The sequence below is a fragment of the Carcharhinus amblyrhynchos genome, chromosome 7, assembly GCF_965287045.1.
Source record: "Carcharhinus amblyrhynchos chromosome 7, sCarAmb.v2.hapA, whole genome shotgun sequence".
Lineage (NCBI taxonomy): Eukaryota > Metazoa > Chordata > Chondrichthyes > Carcharhiniformes > Carcharhinidae > Carcharhinus > Carcharhinus amblyrhynchos.
This window is the reverse complement of record NC_137330.1, coordinates 75,668,925-75,687,550: the sequence shown is the minus strand read 5'-3', so window position 1 is coordinate 75,687,550 and position 18,626 is coordinate 75,668,925. Positions and strand designations below refer to the sequence as shown.

Below are 18,626 nucleotides of genomic sequence, written 5' to 3'. Positions count from 1 at the left end.
TTTTTTTCAGGTTGTTTCCCATTTGCCACCTTTCAACTCTTTTTTGAGAGAGGGATCTTTGTTACAAGCTGCAATGAATAGAAAATGAAGCTGTCATGAAACATATTACCCTCATTACATGCACAATGGGATACACTGAAGGATTACTTATTCCAAGAATCATTTCATATCTGTAATTCAGAACATTAAAAAAAACCCACCTGGAATGGCTGTACAAAATCCTTTTTGTACATAAATGGAAAATAATTCAGTTCTTCAGGTCTACTTTTACAATTAAAAAAAACATAATTACAATTTTAATTGTTTAATTAAAATTACAGTTTTAAACCAGAAAACTGGTTTCATTGAGCACCTCAAATTCCAAGATTATGTGAACGTTAGTACAGGTAGTTAGACATGTTCTGATTGTGCGTGTTAATTCAGCTACTGAAGCAAGCATGTATAACATGTCTAAAATACATCTGCTAAAAATGACTGCTATTGCACATTATTCAATAATTTTGCAGCTGCAACCATATTTTGTAAATTTATCCAGAGGTCTCTGTGTAATTGTTGGACATGTGCTGAATTTTGTGTGACAGAGAAGGTTGGGATATGTTCACTGGAACTTCACATGATAAGATTTGAGTTGCAGGTTTATCATTTGAATAAGATTGCAATAAATTTGCTGCAAGGCTATACATAATGGGGCTTTCTGAATGAAATATTCCTGTTTCATTGACAAAAGTTGAACCAGGCAAGTTGGTCATTATGGAGTAATGTTCAAATATCAAAACTACATTTAAAATTTAGGAAGATGGAAGTGAGAAGGAAAGTCAGACAGAAATCTTTCACCCAAATGGTATTACAGTTGTGACACAAATTATCATGACTCTCCACTTCTGTGGACAATACAAATGGGTTATTTTAACAACTTGTTGTTTCTCTGGAGAGAAAAGAAACCGGAGGGAAGAATTGATCTGGTCATCTTGTCTAGTGATGCAATAAATATCTTTGTGAAGATTTCCTTTGGGTGGTATTTCTGTTAAATAAGTGTGTTCCAAGTAACATGTGGTTGAAATTCTACAGGTTAGGTTGGCTACAGGTTGGATACAGTGCGAGTGTACTACTGGGTGCACTCCAGCATTAACCCTGTCAGAGTACTGAGCCCTTTGGGTGTGGTGGGGACAGACTCCATAGCATGAGTGGCCTTGGAGGTTATTTCCTGGGACTTCCTGTGATACTGGTCATACTCACCTTCTTCCTTTCAGTAAGGGACACAGTCTGTTAAAAGAAACCCTGTTCTTGCCATTGGTCTTTTTGATATACAATATTAACCTATACTTGGGTTTACAGTTAGAGCATAAGTTTGCGGGTGACATGAAACTCAGAAAAATAATAAAGTGAGAGTTGGGGGCGGGGGGGTGGGTGGTGCAGGGACGTGAGAAGAGATTTAAGAGTGCATGCAAATGGTGAAGCAGATGATGCCACATGAAATTTCATGAAGTGTAAAAATATGGCTTAGGTAGGAAGAATGAAATGGGGCAATATGAACCAATTGGCAAGGTTTTAAAAAGGGTGCAAACAAAGGGACCTACGGTCATGTGTACACAAATCTTCGAAGTTGGCAGGACAAGTTGAAATATCTTCATAAAGCATCTGGGATACAGTTGTGATGCAGCATACATATGAAAGGAACTTATGCTAAAATCCACGTAAATCACTGGTTAGGTGCCAGCTGTAATATTGTGTCCAATTTTGTGCTTCACACTTTGGGAAGGATGTCAAAACAGATTTATTAGAATGGTACCAAGGATGAAAGACTTCAGTTATATGGAGATGAGAGAAGCTTGTGGTGTTCCCATCAGTGTCGAGAACATTATGGTGAGATTTATTAGACATGCTCAACATCGTGAAGAATTTTGATAGCATAAATAAGGGAAAACAGTTTCCAGTGACAGATGGGTTGATAATCAGAGGACATAGACTTAAAGTAATTGCTGAAAGAGCCAGAGGCAACACAAGGAGAATTTTTATTTTACTGTGAATTGTTATGACAAAGGTAGAGTCATAAAAGTACAAAAATATATGTATTTATTTGATGAGACTTGTGCCTTTGAAATATGGAAAGTGCTTTTTTTCTGTATATGAGATCAAAAGAACATGCATTGATAAAAGCAGTTAATCTAAGCTTCCCCAGTGACTTGGCATGCGTATGCCCTGCTTAATGCCGTACTGAAGGGTACAGAGCATCACAGGTTTGTACTCTCTCTGTGCTGATTAACTAATGTGTGCTATGAATCCAGAGAGGGTTCCTAGTCATGGTCAGGGCCAGTAACTTGCTCCAGGAAGCACACGTGCATTTAAGTTGGGTGAGGACAGGTTCTGCTTTCCCTCTGATGCCTTCCATAGTCAAATGATCGATTTATCTACAAACTGCCAAGGCTGGTGCATGGTGGAGGACACTTTGGGTAAAGTGATTGCCTTTTATGGAAGGAGGGAAGAATATTTGGAAAAAGAAACACAGTTTGAAGAGTACAGGTAATATGTAAAGATTGGATAGCTTTGGCAGCATTTGAATCAGGCATCATCAGTTCTGTAGATAAGGGAAAGGTGACTCAACATGTCTGGACCAGGCACGAAATGAAATTTATACTTGAGACTGGAATTTCTCGATGACTGTAATTCTCTGATTTTTGCTCTTGTCACATGAGATGCATGCATAGCTGTCTTACAGAAGATCATTTTTCAAATGGTTAGCATACGTTTCTTTTTATGCTGGTGCTTTCAGAAAGTTGGTAACCCATACCTCGACAGGAAACGATGTGAAGCTTGGCTGTCTACCTTTGGGCTATTTACTAATTTATTTGGCAAGAGGTTATTGATAAAAGAAAGGAAGAGAGAGGACTTGTATTTATATCATGCTTTTCATGACATTGGGGCATTCTAAAGTGTTTTACAGCCATTGAAGTTTGTTTTACATGTAGTTACAACTGTAATATAGGAAACAAGGCAGCCAAGTGATGTTGATTGAGCGATAAATATTGGCCAGGAAGAACTCGTTGATTTTCTTCAAAATTGTTCCGTGCAGCTTTTTTACATACATCTGAAGGTACATCACTTAACACCTCATCTGAAAGTCATATACCCCTGACAGTGCAGCACTCCCTTAAAAACCACACTTGGATGTTTGTGTACCCATGTCTCCAGGGTGGGACTTCAACCCACAACCTTCTGATTGAGAGTTGACAGTGCTACCATTGATCCACAACAGACTCCTAACAGAAAAAAATATGTCTGAGTGACGTTTCATAGACAGTATTGCTATTGCATTTCTTCATCAATATTAAAAATGTAAAAAGGTTACAATCTTGATGCTGGTGTATTATTAAGCTTTTTATGCAGTTTTTTTGATAATGCTTCCCTACAGTTTGCTTAATTATGAAGTGTAATTTCAGGCTGCTCACAGAACTGTCAGAATCCACTAACTGTATAGCAACTGCGCTGCTTCATACTTATACTTAGCTAACTTACGTAAGTTAAGAATTTAGTTGACTTCCTTGTCGGAGTGCTTTGTAACAAATATTGGACATAGATTTTTTTCCCAGTAATCAATCGTAAGTTATTCCTCGACAAAACTGCAAGCAAGATAATTAAATTTTTCTATCTTTTTCTTAAATGGAGTACATCAGTTTCAGTTGACTTGTAGAAATCCACAATAACTGCACACATAATCCTCGTACATATTAGCATAAATGCAAACTCGCTTACATAATGGCAGTGTTTTGAGGGTCTTGCGTAAGTGGTAAATGAATAGCATTTCAGTAGTTAGCCGTGAATTGGAGTATTGTTTGCATGCTTTTCTTCCTCCACAAACATTGTAGTTATTTTCAGCTGTAAGCAAGTGAAGATTTTTGATCCTTATTTGGTGGCTAACTATAATAGTAAATTAGTATAAAGCCTCGGATGGGACTTGGTTGTTTTGGTCATTAGATCACACCAGATAGCAGTAGACATATATTTTGTAAGTAGCAAGTGATAATAATTAAAATTTTTCATCATACAGTTTTTTCTTATATTGGACTGTAAACCATATTCTTTTGAGGCTTCCGTGATGTTTTGAACTTTTTTTTGCACTGTTTACAGTAAAATACTAACAATTACAAATGTCTCTTTAACGGAGAGAGAGGCCAATGGCCCTTTGTGGACTATGGCTAATTATTTACTTACTCAGCCAGTATCAATGCACAGAAGTACTGAAACATGTTGGAACATATGTTTCTGTCTGCAGCTTCACCCAACATGTCCAATAAGGAGCCTTGTCAAACATTGTAAATTCTGATGTTGCTGCACCTCAATTTGCCAAAGTTATTTTCAATGATAGAAAAATTGTGTGGATTGTGCCAGAATTTAGGATGAATATCCACCCCTGGCAGGGTCATCCTGACTCATAACATTGGCTCTGTTCTCTCTCCATAGATACTATCAGACCTGCTGAGATTTTCCAGCATTTTCTGCTTTTGTTTCAGATTCTAGCATCTGCAGTGTTTTGCCTTTATCAGTTCATCCATATATTTGGGCAAGTGAAAACACTCTAGGACAAAGGGCTTAACTTCAGATGCAGTTTGAAATAAAGAAGCCAAAAATATCTGGCATAGTGTAAAGAAATTCCAAACAACCACTGCCTAAAACATTTTTGTTTACAGAAACTGCATGCTTTTAACTATGTCAGTGCAGTCTAATACTAATCCAATGTCTACCTCGTTTTTCCTTTAGGGTCTGAACGGAATGTCTGTGGATGAGAAGCCTGAATCACCCATGTATGTGTATGAGTCAACTGTGCATTGTACAAATATCCTCCTGTGCCTCAACGACCAGCGTAAGCAGGATATCCTCTGTGATGTGACTGTTCTGGTGGAGAGGAAGGAATTCCGTGCCCACCGGGCTGTCCTGGCAGCGTGCAGTGAGTACTTCTTACAGACTTTGATCGGACAAACGGAACATGAACTGGTTATCACCCTGCCTGAGGAGGTATGTCACAGTAACTCACTTTAAACATAGGGCATTGTTTAATCAAATCCAACTTGTTGCAGGAAGTGTGGCATCAGACTAGTCCATACAATATTCTGTTATTCTTTCCTTGATGCCTAAAATAGCAAAATAGTTTATGTTAACAAGCTATTTTTGTTTCACATCGCAACTCGAGGTGAAAGGTAAAGTGGTGTGGATTTATGCTATGTACAGGAGAGCACCAATGTTTGCCACTACTGGTGGATGGGATTTTTTTTTAACTAGGAGCCCTGACATTTTATGAAGTTCTATGAGTCTCAGCTGTGTCATTGCATCATGAAGGAAAGGACAGCTTGCAGGAGAATTCTACCCATATTGTATTCATCTTCAGAGTAGGGATTTGGGAAGGATCTGCTTTGTATCATTATCATTATAACTACCATTATCACGAAAGAGGTAGTGTTGGGCAAGTTAATGGGGCTAAAGATAGACAAGTCTCCTAGTCCTGATGGAATGTATCCCAGGGTACTAAGAGAGATGGCGGGAAAAACAGCAAATGCACTAGTGATTAATTTACCAAAATTCACTGGACTCTGGGGTGGTTCCCGTTGATTGGAAAACACTTGGTCCCCAACTCCAAATGTGATGCCACTGTTAGAAAAAGGAGGTAGCAGAAGGCAGGTAACTATAGGCTGGTTAGTTTAACTTCTGTAGTAGGGAAATGCTTGAATCTATCAACTAGGAAGAAGTAGCGAGACATCTGGATATAAATTGTCCCGTTGGTAAGACGCAGCATGGGTTCATGAACGGTCATGTTTGACTAATTTGGTGGAATTCTTTGAGAACATTACATGTGCAGTGGACAATGGGGAACTTGTGAATGTGGTGTATCTGAATTTCCAGAAGGCATTTGACAAGATGCTGGACCACAGACTGCTGCATAAGATAAAGGTGTGCAGTGTTACGGGTAATGTATTAGCATGGATAGAGGAATGGTTAACTCACAGAAAGCAAAGTGGGGGATGGTAAATGGGTGTTTTCCTGGTTGGCGATCAGTGACTAGTGGCATGCCTCAGTGATTAGTGTTGGGACCGCAATTTACATTGATGATTTGGAGTTGGGGACCAAGTGTAATGTGTCATAATTCGCAGATGATACTAAGATGCGTGGAAGAGCAAAGTGTGCAGAGGGCACTGAAAGTTTGCAAAGGAATTTAGATAATGTGAGTGGGCGAGGGTCTGGCAGATGAAGTACAATGTTGGTAAATGTGAGGTCATCCATTTTGGTAGGAATAACAGCAAAATGGACTATTATTTAAATGGTAAAAAATTGCAGCATGCTGCTGTGCAGAGGGACCTGGATGTCCTTGTGCAGGAATCTCAAGGAGTTTTTTGCAGGTGCAGCAGGTAATTAAGAAGGCAAATGGAATTTTGTCTTTCATTGCTAGAGGGACAGAGTTTAAAAATAGCACGATTATGGGCCTGATTTTTACCAACAATTTGCACCCGTTTTTGGGCATGGAATCATGGTAAAATCGGGTGTGAGGCTTTTGTCGTGATCTGCACCAGAGTCTGAGCAGATCACGACTTTACCGAGACCCACGAATGGTGTGGATCTGTTCCACGCCCAAATCGGGCGCAACGATTGAATTAATAAACTGCCCACCCAACTCTTTCAGCATTTCCCCCTTTACCACCATGTTCGCCGATCCGGGACTGCACCATTACAGACCTGCTGAATAAAAGTCTGAGTCGGGTGCTTCAGCTGCTGAAGAGCACGTTCAGTGTTTCCAACGGCTCTCTGACTCAGATCAGTGGTAGGGATGGGGGTGGAGGTGGGTCAGATCATCCTCTGGTTGGAGGAGCGAAGAGGGGAGTGAGGTCAGATCGCTGCCTGGTTGGGGCGGGGAGTTGGTGGGGGAGTTAAATCAGATACATCTCTGGTAGGGGAGGGAGGAGGAGGAAGGCGGGTCAGATGGATCTCTAGTTGGGGGGGATCGAGGGGGTCTGCTGCCACTCTGCAGGCGATCAGTGGGAAGGTGGGGGCAGGGATGGCAATCGGTCTGGGTAGTGGGGGATTGGATAAGGGGGGCAGTGATGTGTGTATCTCTCCCTTATCCTTCTCCCCACTACCCACACACATCACTGTCACCCCCTTATCCATCCCCCACTACCCAGACTGAACGTCACCCCTGCTCCCTTGCCCCCCACACCGATCGCCCACAAAGTGGCAACGGACCCCCATGCCCACCCCCCACCAGAAATCCACCTGCCCCCACCACAACTGCCCCCCCGCCGCCCCCCCCGCCCCCGCCAAGGTACATCTTACCCCCTCCCCCACCCCCCGAGATACCCCTTGCTCCCGCATTCCCAGGCCGCTTTCTCCGCTTTCTGCGACTCGGGAGCATTCTGACACGGGTGCGCTTTTTCCAATTTTTTTCTAACTGCGCATGTGCAGTTCAGAGCTCCGATCATTCCGGCAGTGCTAAGCCCCACCCACAGCACAAATGGGACTTGAGATGGCTGACAGCGTATGGGGGCGCCTGGAAGCGGATTTCTGAGTCGGATCTGTATTACGCCCAGAATCGGCTCTTAGAATCAAAATGGCAAAACCGGGCCCTATGTTGCAGCTGTATAAGGTGCTGGTGAGGCCACACCTGGAGTTCTGTGTACAGTTTTGGTCTCCTTACTTGAGAAAGGATATACTGGCACTGGAGGAGATCCAGAGGAGATTCACTAGGTTCACTAGGTAGAAGCATATAAGATTATGAATGGAATAAATAAGATAGAAGCAGGGAAGTTGTTTCCACTGGCTGATGAAACAAGTAAGAAGTCTGACAACACCAGGCTTAAGTCCAACCAATTTATTTGATAGTAAACTTGCAAGCTTTTGGGGTTTGCCCCTTTGTCAGGTGAATGGAGAGTTCTGGCCTCATTCACCTGACGAAGGGACAAACCCCAAAAGCTTGCGAGTTTACTATCAAATAAATCGGTTGGACTCAAACCTGGTGTTGTCAGACTTCTTACTGTGTTTACCCCAGTCCAACGCCGGCATCTCCACACATGGTGAAACTATAACTAGGGAGCATAGCCTGAAAATAAGGGAAGCAGATTTAGGACTGAGTTGAAGAGGAACTTCTTCATCATGTAAATGGTTGTGAATCTGTGGAATTCCCTGCCCAGTGAAGCAATTGAGGCTACCTCATTAAATGTTTTTAGGGCAAGGATAGATAAATGTTTGAACAGTAAAGGAAGTAAGGGTTATGGTAAGCAGGTGGGTAAGTAGAGCTGAGTCCACAAACAGGTCAGCCATGATCTCATTGAATGATGGAGCAGGCTCGAGAGGCCAAATGGCCTACTTCTGCTCCTAGTTCTTACGTATCCCCAAACTGCAGAAAATTGGAGAAGCTGTGTATTCCTTTGTAGTAAGACCAAGTCAATTTGTAGCATGGTGACCATTCAGCCCGTTGTGTGTGTGCCGCATGATTCAGGGAAAATTAATCACACACATTGTATTTTTAAAAAATCAATTATGGCCGTTTCATAATTTGTTAATAAATTTTGCTGCAGGCCAATCTTAATTTCAAGATCATAAGTGCATATTCTAAGGATCCCTGTAAGTAAAACATAATTACAGTTTGTTTAGCTTCTGCTATAATTACTGGGAACAAAAGAGGAAACTTCAGCCTTTTTGCAGTTAAATTCTGAATTTCTCAAAACAACTGAGACAACTCAGATTGTAATTCCCCTTTATAAGTGAACATGTAAAAACACGGTACTGTAAGCTATTGAGCCCTTCAAGCTTCTTTCACCATTCAATGCAACCATGACTGACCTGTGACCTAACTCCACGTACCCACCTTTGCCCCTTTATCTTTTCATTTCTTTGGTCAGAAAAAATCCATTAAGCTCAGATTTAAAATTGTAAAGTGAAGTTCATTTATTAGACACAAGTAGGCTTACATTAACACTGCAATGAAGTTACTGTGAAAATCCCCTAGTCACCACATTCCAGCACCAGTACTGGTATACTGAGCAAGAATTTAGCATGGCCAGTCCACCTAACGTGCACATCTTTGGACTGTGAGGGGAAACCAAAGCACCCTGAGGAAACCCACATAGATATAGGGAGAATGTGCAAACTCCATGCTGACAGTGACCCAAGCCGGAAATCGGACTCAGGTCCCTGGCAGCAGTGCTAACCACTGTGCCACCATGCCTCCCTATCGACAATTGCTCAATCACATTACTCTTTAACCTTCTAAATTCAAAGGAAGAGAACTCCATTCTCTGTAATTTTTTTTTCATAATTTAACCCTTAGAATCACAGTATCATCCTGGTAAACCTATTTTGAAGGTCACTGTAGCTGCCCTAATTAATATCTGGTGCCCAGAACGGCTCACAGGACTTCAGTCAGATAGGGTCTAACCAGGGCTTTACGTAGATATGGCACAAGTCCTACCCACTTGTGTTACAATCCTCTACACAGTGTCAGGAGCGTTGCATCATCTGCAAGATGTATTGTCGCCACTTGCCAAGGCCCTCCTACCACCTAGAAGAACAAGGGCAGCAGACCCATGGGAATGCCAGCACCTTCAAGTTCCCTTCCAAGCCACACATCGTCCTGACTTGGAAATATACCTGACTTAGAAATATAATGTTTCCTGTAGATGTTGTAGCAGTGAATTGGTAGAATCTATAAATGCAGATAAGATGGACATTCAGCAAAGACAGAATTGTTTTAATGGGAGAATTTAATTTTCATTTAAATTGGGCTAAGCAGACTAACTCTTGTCAGAAAGGTTGTGAATTTCTTGAATGATCGAGAGAGTTTCCTACAGCAGTGTATCCTTAAAAGCAACAATGGGCCGAGCCATATTAGCTTTACTGATGAGTACGTGTCAAGTTAGTTAACAGCCCAATAATGCGTGATTCATTATTTAATCGCAGTTGTAATATGGTCGAGTTCAGTGTCACGTTTGAAAGGGAGAAATGCCAAACAGTTAAGATTTTGTACCTAAGTAGGGCTGACCTACTGGTGTCCAATAGTTCCATTCAAACTGCCACTGCACTTAAAAGACGGGAAACAATTAGGGTGAAACAAAAAGGACTAGAAATGTGTGGACATGTGGCTGGTCAGAAAGCATCTGTAAAAAGAAAGGTGACCATTTCAGGTTCAATACATCATCAGATTGTGATTGTGATTCTCATTCTTCATTTATGGGCTATTGGCATTACCTGAAGCCTAGTATTTTATTGCCTGCCCCTAATTGTACCCAAATGCCCTATAGGGGGTGACAGTGAAGTACTTTCTTGAGTGCTGTTAAAGAGGCAGTAGTAGGATGGTGATGTAAAAGCAATGCAGTTCTAAGTCAAGACAGGAGCCGGAACCTCCCACTGTTCACGCCAGTGGGACCTTCTGGTCCTACTGATGGTGCATCTCCACTGTGGATTTCTGGTGTTGTGGAATGCAGTCAGTGGGGAATCCCATTGTCAGCGGGGAAGCCAGAATATCCTGACAAATGGCACACCAACTCCTGCTGCAAGAAATACACTGCAGGAAGGCCAGAGAATACCCCCACCCCCATTATGTACCACAAGAACATCTTGGAGAGGAGAGGAACTTGCAAGTCTTCGTGTTCCTATGCATCTGTTGCCCTTGTTTTTCTTGGTGGTTGGAGGTCACAGGTTTGGAAGGTGCTACCAAAGGAATCTTGACAATCTTGGCATAGTATTTTGTAAGTTGTATGCACTGCTGCCACTGTGCATCTGTGATGGAAGAAATGAATGTTTAAGATGATGAATGGGGTGCCAATTAAGTTGGACTGCTTTGTCCTGTATGGTGTTGAACTTCTAGAATGTTGTTGGAGCTACATTCACCTAAGAAAATGAAAATATTCCATCACAATCCTAACTTGTGCCTTGTAGATAGAGAACAGGCTTTCGGAAGTCAGTAGATGAGTTACTTGCTGCAGAATTGCCAGCATCCAACCTGCTGTTGTAGTCAGTGTTTATATGATTGATCTAGTTCCATTTCAGGTAAATGATTTTGTTGGTGGGGAGAACTATGAGATAGTAATGCTATCGAATGTCAAAAGGAGACGGTTAGATTGTCTCTTGTTGGTGATGGCCATTGCCTGGTACTTTTATGGTACAAACATAATTTGCCATTTATCACCCAATGATGTCCAGGTCTTGCTGCCTGGCAGGCACAAACTGCTTCAATATCTGAAGAGTATCTGAACAGTTGCAAATGGAACTGAAGTCCTTCAGCTGAGAATGGTTGGGCCTTGGACTAGGACACAACCCTGAGGAACTCCTGTAGTCATATCCACTGGTTGAGCTGATTGGCCTTCAATAACCACACAGTATTTTCTGTTTCCCTTTAGCTTACCGGCATTTGTGAAATCTTTTTGACTTTATTTACAACTAGATTGAATTGGGAAGTGAGCCAATTAGGGAAATATAGGGATAGGGACAGGAATGCAGGTGAATTTATTTGCAGGCTTTCCCTGCATAGCTTTTCAGTTGCAGCTAATTCCAGTGATTAGTTGATGGACGGTTTCTTTTGTTATAGCTTTATATCTAATTTTCTGTTGAAAAACTTGGGTGATGGGCCAAGCCACACAAGCCACCACCAAGTTAGAAAAGGATTCTAGTTATTTGATGTTTACTTCACAAGGTTGTGCCAGTCCATTTAAGGTCTCTCCAGTCAGGCTGTGATTAAAACCTAATAAAAAAAAAGAGCAAGCTCACTATTTCTCTCCAAAGAAATAAAGACATTTGTTTTAAAAGGTGATGTTCTTGTGGTATGACTTCAGCCAACTAGAATGAGCTTTTAAAACATCTTGCCATACATGTGCTGAATATTTGGCAGCAATGCTTCAAATGTTGTGTTCATGAGTCTTGCATTAGTAAATGGAAAATATATTGTTCATATTGGTGTGCAAGTCATGCGTCACGAACAAATTGTGTCAAGATGAATTAAAATAAATATGGGCTGGATCTTTGCTACTGAGTTAGGTAGCTCAAGTCGGGAAATCTCACAACTTGGCAGACTTGCCTTGGGTTAAAGGGTCCCATTGTATCTAAGTTTTATCCATGGAGGCAAATGTGGGCTAGATGCAGGCCCTGTGACATTAGATGCAGGCTCATAGGCAGCCTGGGAGGTGGTGTGTGCAGAAGCAGGCTGGTCAGAAGAGCCACATTGGTTCTCTTGGATTTCATCTCAGGCCCTCTAGTTCTCAGCCCTCACACACCTACAACTGATGCTACCTCATATGCCCATGCCAATGTTGCAATCCCATGCTAATTCATGGCCTATGCCCCCTTCTACCTGTATCCCCCCACCTATCTCACCTTCACAGCCAGTCACTCAGCATTCATTATTGATAGGGCCTCAGGTGCCATGTGGAGATGAAAAATAGTAACATTTAGCTATCTATACAGCACTCACACATTTGATACTGAAAAACTCCCATTGTAAAACCCAGTCAAAGCTTTAAAGTTTCCTCAAGTGGTTAATCTATGATTAAAACCAAACACACTCCTATTCAGTAGCCACATCAAAGGCAGTTAATCCTTTATGAGCCTCTTTGAATTTTCAATCAAACTGTGAACTCAGAACCCCTGCTGAGATAACATTAGCTGTTGAAATTTAAGAATTCATAATGACATAATTTCCTTTGGGAAATATAAAAAAAGCTCTTAGCGTATGGAACAGGTGATTTTTTTTTTCCCAACCGAGACCAAATGGTCCATCAATCAAAGCAGTCCTGTAGTGTGTTCATCTTAACTCTCACTGACAAATTTAGCCTTTTTTAAACTTATAAAGAGTAGGGGTTTAAAAAAAAATTAGATCATGATACTTAAACAAGCCTTATCCACCCTTCAAGAGCATTTAAGTCTGCCCTGTAAATTAATGACTCCCACACTGTGGGTTAAAGCCCTTGGAACAGACAAAATTGGATCTGTTTGAACTGAGCGCCAAGTTCAAATGTTCAAGCCATCTTCCCATTTTTTTTGGCATCGAAAAATTTCAGCTCATCTAAAACTTTGTTCTCTATACAGTATCCCATACAACTGCCACTTGTTTATCACCCCTCCCCCCACCCACTTTTTTTGTTCCTTAAGCCTAACAGCATAAATTTGACATATTCGCCCACACCTCCCTATTTCTTCGAAACCGCCCTCCCCAGCCCTGCCACATTCTCAGAACTCTGCCTTCCTCTAATTCCGACTCCCACTGTCACAACATTCCCAAGTGCTAAGCTATGGAATTCTGGATGGGATTCTCCGGCCACACATAGCCCAAGATGAGAAATTCCCGCCTGAGCTCAACAGATTTTTAAACGGTCCACTGAATTTTCTGTCGCACCCACTACAATTCTTGCAATGGGTGAGACGGGAGGATTTTGACATCTGCCTCTGAAGTTTTCTACTGCCACCCTGCTCCTTTAAGAACTTCCTTAAAACTTACATCTTTTCATGTTTATCCTCTTGGTAGGTGCAAAGGCACTAAGGATGAAAGCATAAATTAGGACAAAAAAAATTTAGTCGAAAATCACCATTGGGTCCAGGAAATTCATTCACTTTCATATAATCTCAACTTCCATTTATCGGCTTTTTTTTTGCAAAAATTGTACAGGATTTTGGTGAGATCACATCTGGCACACAGTGTGCAGTTTTGTCCCCAAATTTAAGAAAGAATTTACTTCCATTGGAAGCAGGACTTTAAAGATTCACTAAATCAGTCCCTGGTATGAAAGACTGAGCCAGTTGGGCTTATATTCTGTGGTGTTTAGAAGATTGCGATGTGATCTCATTGAAACCTACAAAATGCTGAACAATTTCTGATAGGATAGATGCTGAGATTATTTCCGCCAGTCAGGTAATCTAAAACATAGCAGATCCAGTCTCAGAATGAGGGACTGATCATTTCGAACTAAAATGAGAAGAAATTACTTCACTCATATCTACACCAGAGGGTTGTGGATGCTCCATCAATGAACACATTTAAGACTGGGATAGACAGATTTTTGGCATTTCAGGGATTTGAGGGATTTTTGGGTTGGCGGAAAAATGGAGTTAAAGCTCAAGATCATCATAGAATCATTGAAACCCTACAGTGCAGAAGGAGGCCATTTGGTTCATCAAATCTTCACCAACAAGAGTCCCACCCAGGCTCTATCCCCATAACCGTAAATATTGACCCCGCTAATCTCCCTAACACTAAGGGGCAATTTAACATTCCCAATCAACTAAACCCGCACATCTTTGGAGTGCGGGAGGAAACTGGAGCATCTGGAGGAAACCCACGCAGATATGAGGAAAATTCCACGCAATGACCTCAGACCAGAATTGAATCCGGATCCCTGGCGCTGTCACTGTGCCGCCCACAAGTGAATTCAGATTCCATCATTTGCCATGGCAGGATTCAAACCTGAGTCCCATATCATTAGCTAGGTTTCTGAATTAATAGTCTAGCCACAATACCACAAGGCCATTTCCTCCCCAGTGATTGTATTGAATAGCGGAGCAGGCTCAAAGATCATAAGATCTTTTCTTGCCTCTATTTCTTGTGTTCTTGAGCCTAATCCCACTTTCTATTCTGTACAGAAATGTATGTGCTGTTAACTTCAGCATAATTCAGATAATTCACTCGACACCACAAAGAAAATTACATTTAATGCCAGAATTATGATAAACTTAGATAGCAGAAAAGCTGGATTCTGGAACTGGCTATGCCTACTGTAAGCACAGAAGGATTTTTTAAATGTTCTCTTCATGCGATAATCTAACAGATGGTCGACCAGTCTATTATAAAACCTGCTTGATTTTCATTATGGAATGCAAATTGGATGGGTTCTATAATGGGCAGGCAATCCACTCCACCTTTCCCGTGCAGTGATGATAAAAAATTACTTCTTGTCTTTTCAAATCTGAATTTAAAGCCAACTGGAACTACTGGGATGGAATCTCATCTGTCCATTAACTGCTGGGTGCTAGTTGAAATGCAGTTGTGCAGTTTCAAACCAGTTGCAAATGTATGTTGTTAGCAACACAAAAGTGCATCTGATACAGCACAAATTGGCACAGAAGAGAGTTTCATTCAAGGGAACATGCGGATGACTGGTTGGGTGGGGGGGAGGGGGTGCAGGTGGGGTGGTGGGGAGAGTAAAACTGCATAAAGATGTTTGTCTAAGATTGTTTTGACCACTGACCTTGATGAGCATGAATCTGTGTCAAATGAATTTTAAAACAAGAATAATTTCCTTTTTAAGTGTTTTAGTGGCTAATTGGTCAACACAGCATCTCCCAACTCACCACTAAAATATTTAAAAAGAAAATGATTCTTGTTTTAAAATTCAGAGCAGAAGATGCAGAGTCTACCGAAGAAATTTGGGCTAGACTTAACAAGGGCTATGGTGCTGTCAACTCATGAGTATGGAGAAGCCCCAGCATCTGGGTTATAATGAAAACTTGTCATCAGAAAGCTCTTGTGTGGCCAGTGACAATGTATGGCTGCAAAAGCTGGACCATCAAGAAGATAACAAAGTTCAAATAAGAGCATTTGAAATAAAAGGAAAATAGGATGGATATTATGTGTGTCTTGGACAGGCAAATAGGCAAACCAGTGTGTGCTGAAGAAAGCTGGTGCTAGGAGGAATTTCGTTGAGGTGGTGGCATCAAGGAAGCTCACATGTGACGCGAACAGGAGTGTTTGGAAAAAGAGGTAATGCATGGAGAAACACCTGGCAAATGTGCACAAGGAAAACCCATGGTGGCATGGATGGATGATATCAGAAAGTGGACTGGTATCCCTATAAAACAGGCAACGTGGACAGCAGAAATAGAAAGACTGTTCATAGTGCGCCCAATCCTTGGAACGAGGACGGATGAAGGACAAGACAGTGACTGTTTATGGCAATTCTAGCAACACTTGATAATTATACACACGGTTTCTTTACCATTCTATCAACAAAGATGCAGAAAAAAAAAATTGGCTACAATATGAGAAGAATAGTGATTAACTTGTATTTGTGCTCAGGAAGGAACTACTGTAAGAACATTGGAGAAAAGGGCATTAGTTTGTGTACAATAGTTTATTTTGTTCAATTTAATTTTCTGAAGATGGTCTTTTATAAAACAAAATATATAATTTGCACATGTTTAGAAGACTGGGCATTGTTTATGTTTATGGACTTCCATTCACTTAGTTACTGATCTCAGCTATGACATATTGAGGAGGTGTTAAGCAGAGGCTATAAAGTAAAATGTGTGCATGAGAGAATCAGAGAGAATATTACCACATGCATCACCCCGGGCTGCTTTTACAGTTCTGAGCAGCTGGTGTCAGTAGCATTGGCAAAGACTTAGGAACAGATTGTCCACTGTCCACAGATCACCAGGGAATGATGTGCAGCCTGGATAGACTCTGCAAAAAGGAAAGATGGAAAAAGCCTGAAAGGGATTCTCAACTCCTCTGCTAGTTCAGATGGGCAAAGATGGTGAGTAGTTGAGCCATAAGGATCTGAAGATGACAGATTCAATTTATCGTAAGGGGAATGTTGAAACAGGAGCAGGGCATTCAGCCCATCTATCCTGCTCCACCATTTAATTAGATCATGGCTGATCATCTACCTCAACACCGCGTGTTTTTTACAACTTGTCTATTAACTCATAGAGTCATAGAATCCCTACAGTGCAGAAAGAAGTCATTTGGTGCATTGAGCCTGCAGCAACAACAATCCCACCTTTTTCTCTATCCCCATAACCTCACATGTTTACCCAGCTAATCCCCCTAACCTACACATTCTTGGGGCACTAAGGGGCAATTTAGCATGGCCAATCAATCTGACCCACACATCTTTGGACTGTGGGAGGAAACCAGAGCACCTGGAGGAAACCCACACAGACACGGGGCAAATGTGCAAACTCCATACAGTCACCGAAGGGGGAATCAAACCCAGGTCCCTGGCGCTGTGAGGCAGCAGTGCTAACTACTGTGCCACCCATAACAAGCTAAAATTGTACCATGTTGCTATCACTAAAATGCTCCCCCATCACCCCCTCAACCATCTGTCAGGCTTTATTCCCCAGAATTAAGTCCAGCACTGTGCTCGCTGTCCCTTGTTGGCCCCTCTATATATTGACCTAAAAAGTTTTATTGTGCACATTTCAAGAAATCCACTCTGTCCAAGCCTTTAGCATATGTCTATCCCAATTAATGTTAGAAAAGTTGAAATTACCTAATATAATTACCCTATTATTATATTTACACACCTCTGTGAATTGCGCACTTATTTGTTCCTCAATTTTCTGCTGACTATCGGGGGGTCTATAACAACTAGCAATATGGCTGATCCTTTTTTATTCTTGAGCTCTATCCACACAGCTTATTTCAATGCTCCCTCCAAGATATCGGCCAGGGTTCTCTGACCATTGATGATGACAGGATTCCCTGGTCCCTCCAGCATCACACCCCCACCCACGGAGTGGCATTATTGGAAATTCCCACTGACAATGTGCCACCTGCCACCAATGGGAAACATGTAGCTGGAAGGCCGGAGAATCTTGCCCATCATCTATCCTTACTGCAGTAACTGACTCCTCAACCAATAATGCCATATAGCGCATAAGAAACAAAACTTTTCACTGTATACCAACGCATGTGACAATAATAAATCAAATCAAATCCTCCTCCTCTTTTACCCCCCTCCCTGTCTCACCTGAAGATTCTATATCCCGCAATGTTGAGCGGCCAATCCTGCCCATCCTTCAACCACATCTCTTTGGCTACTGTAATCACAATTCCACATATCAGTCCTCACCCTTAGTTCATCCTTTTTATCTGTAATACACTTGGCATTAAAGTAGAGGCCATCCAACCTTGCCTTACTCCCCAGAAACGTAATACAACTGTACTCCCCCGACTTGATTGTTTTCCTGCATTATGCTGTGTCCCTAATCTGCGAACAGTCTGTGGTGCCTCCCCTGTGCCGAATTATCCCTTGGTGTCATTAGTATCCAGAGATCTATCAATTTCTATCTTGAACATGCTCAGCGATTGGAGCTTCCACATCTCCCTGATTTCAAAGCAGAAGGGCAGTGATAGATGAGAGCTAGGAGAGATTGGATAAAAATCTGTTGGGCAAAAGACAAAGTTAAGTGTTAATGGCAGTATGAAGGACTTTGGAAGGTGCTGATATTGGCATAAAGAGAAGATAGTAGAATGTATTACTGGGGAAACAAAAATCAGTGCTCAGTGAAAACATAAGTGAAGAATAAGTGACAGATGGCCCTGGGGAAGAAGGGGATGTTGCATTGGGGCAGGAAGTTGTTTAGATTTTTTAGGAAAAGAAGGTCCAGATGGAGGAGTCTAAAGTATTTGAACTCAATGTTGAGTCTCAAGTGTTGTAACTTGTCTACTGAGAAGATGAGGTGCTGCTCCTTCAGTTTGCATTGGAACATTGCAGCAGGCCAAGGACAGACATATGGATCTGAGGGCAAGATGCTGAGTTGGAATAGTAAGCAGCAGGTAGACTGGGGTCATGCTTGCGGACCTGAGTGCAAGTGAAACGTTGCTTCATCTAAAAAGAGTTTGGGACCTTGGATGGTGAGAAGGTAGGAGGTTA

At 41.7% G+C, this 18,626-nt stretch overlaps 1 protein-coding gene across 2 annotated transcripts in view; it reads left to right on the top strand.

The window, feature by feature from the left end:
• The window catches only part of bach2b (BACH transcriptional regulator 2b), a 267,716-nt gene that overhangs the window by 198,503 nt on the left and 50,587 nt on the right, over positions 1-18,626 (top strand). For both annotated transcript variants that reach the window (XM_080192633.1, XM_080192632.1), the window contains one exon: positions 4,756-5,010. In XM_080192633.1, the coding sequence (XP_080048759.1) occupies positions 4,768-5,010 (243 nt within the window). In that variant the 5' untranslated portion in view covers positions 4,756-4,767. The remainder of the gene's footprint in view (positions 1-4,755; positions 5,011-18,626) is intronic.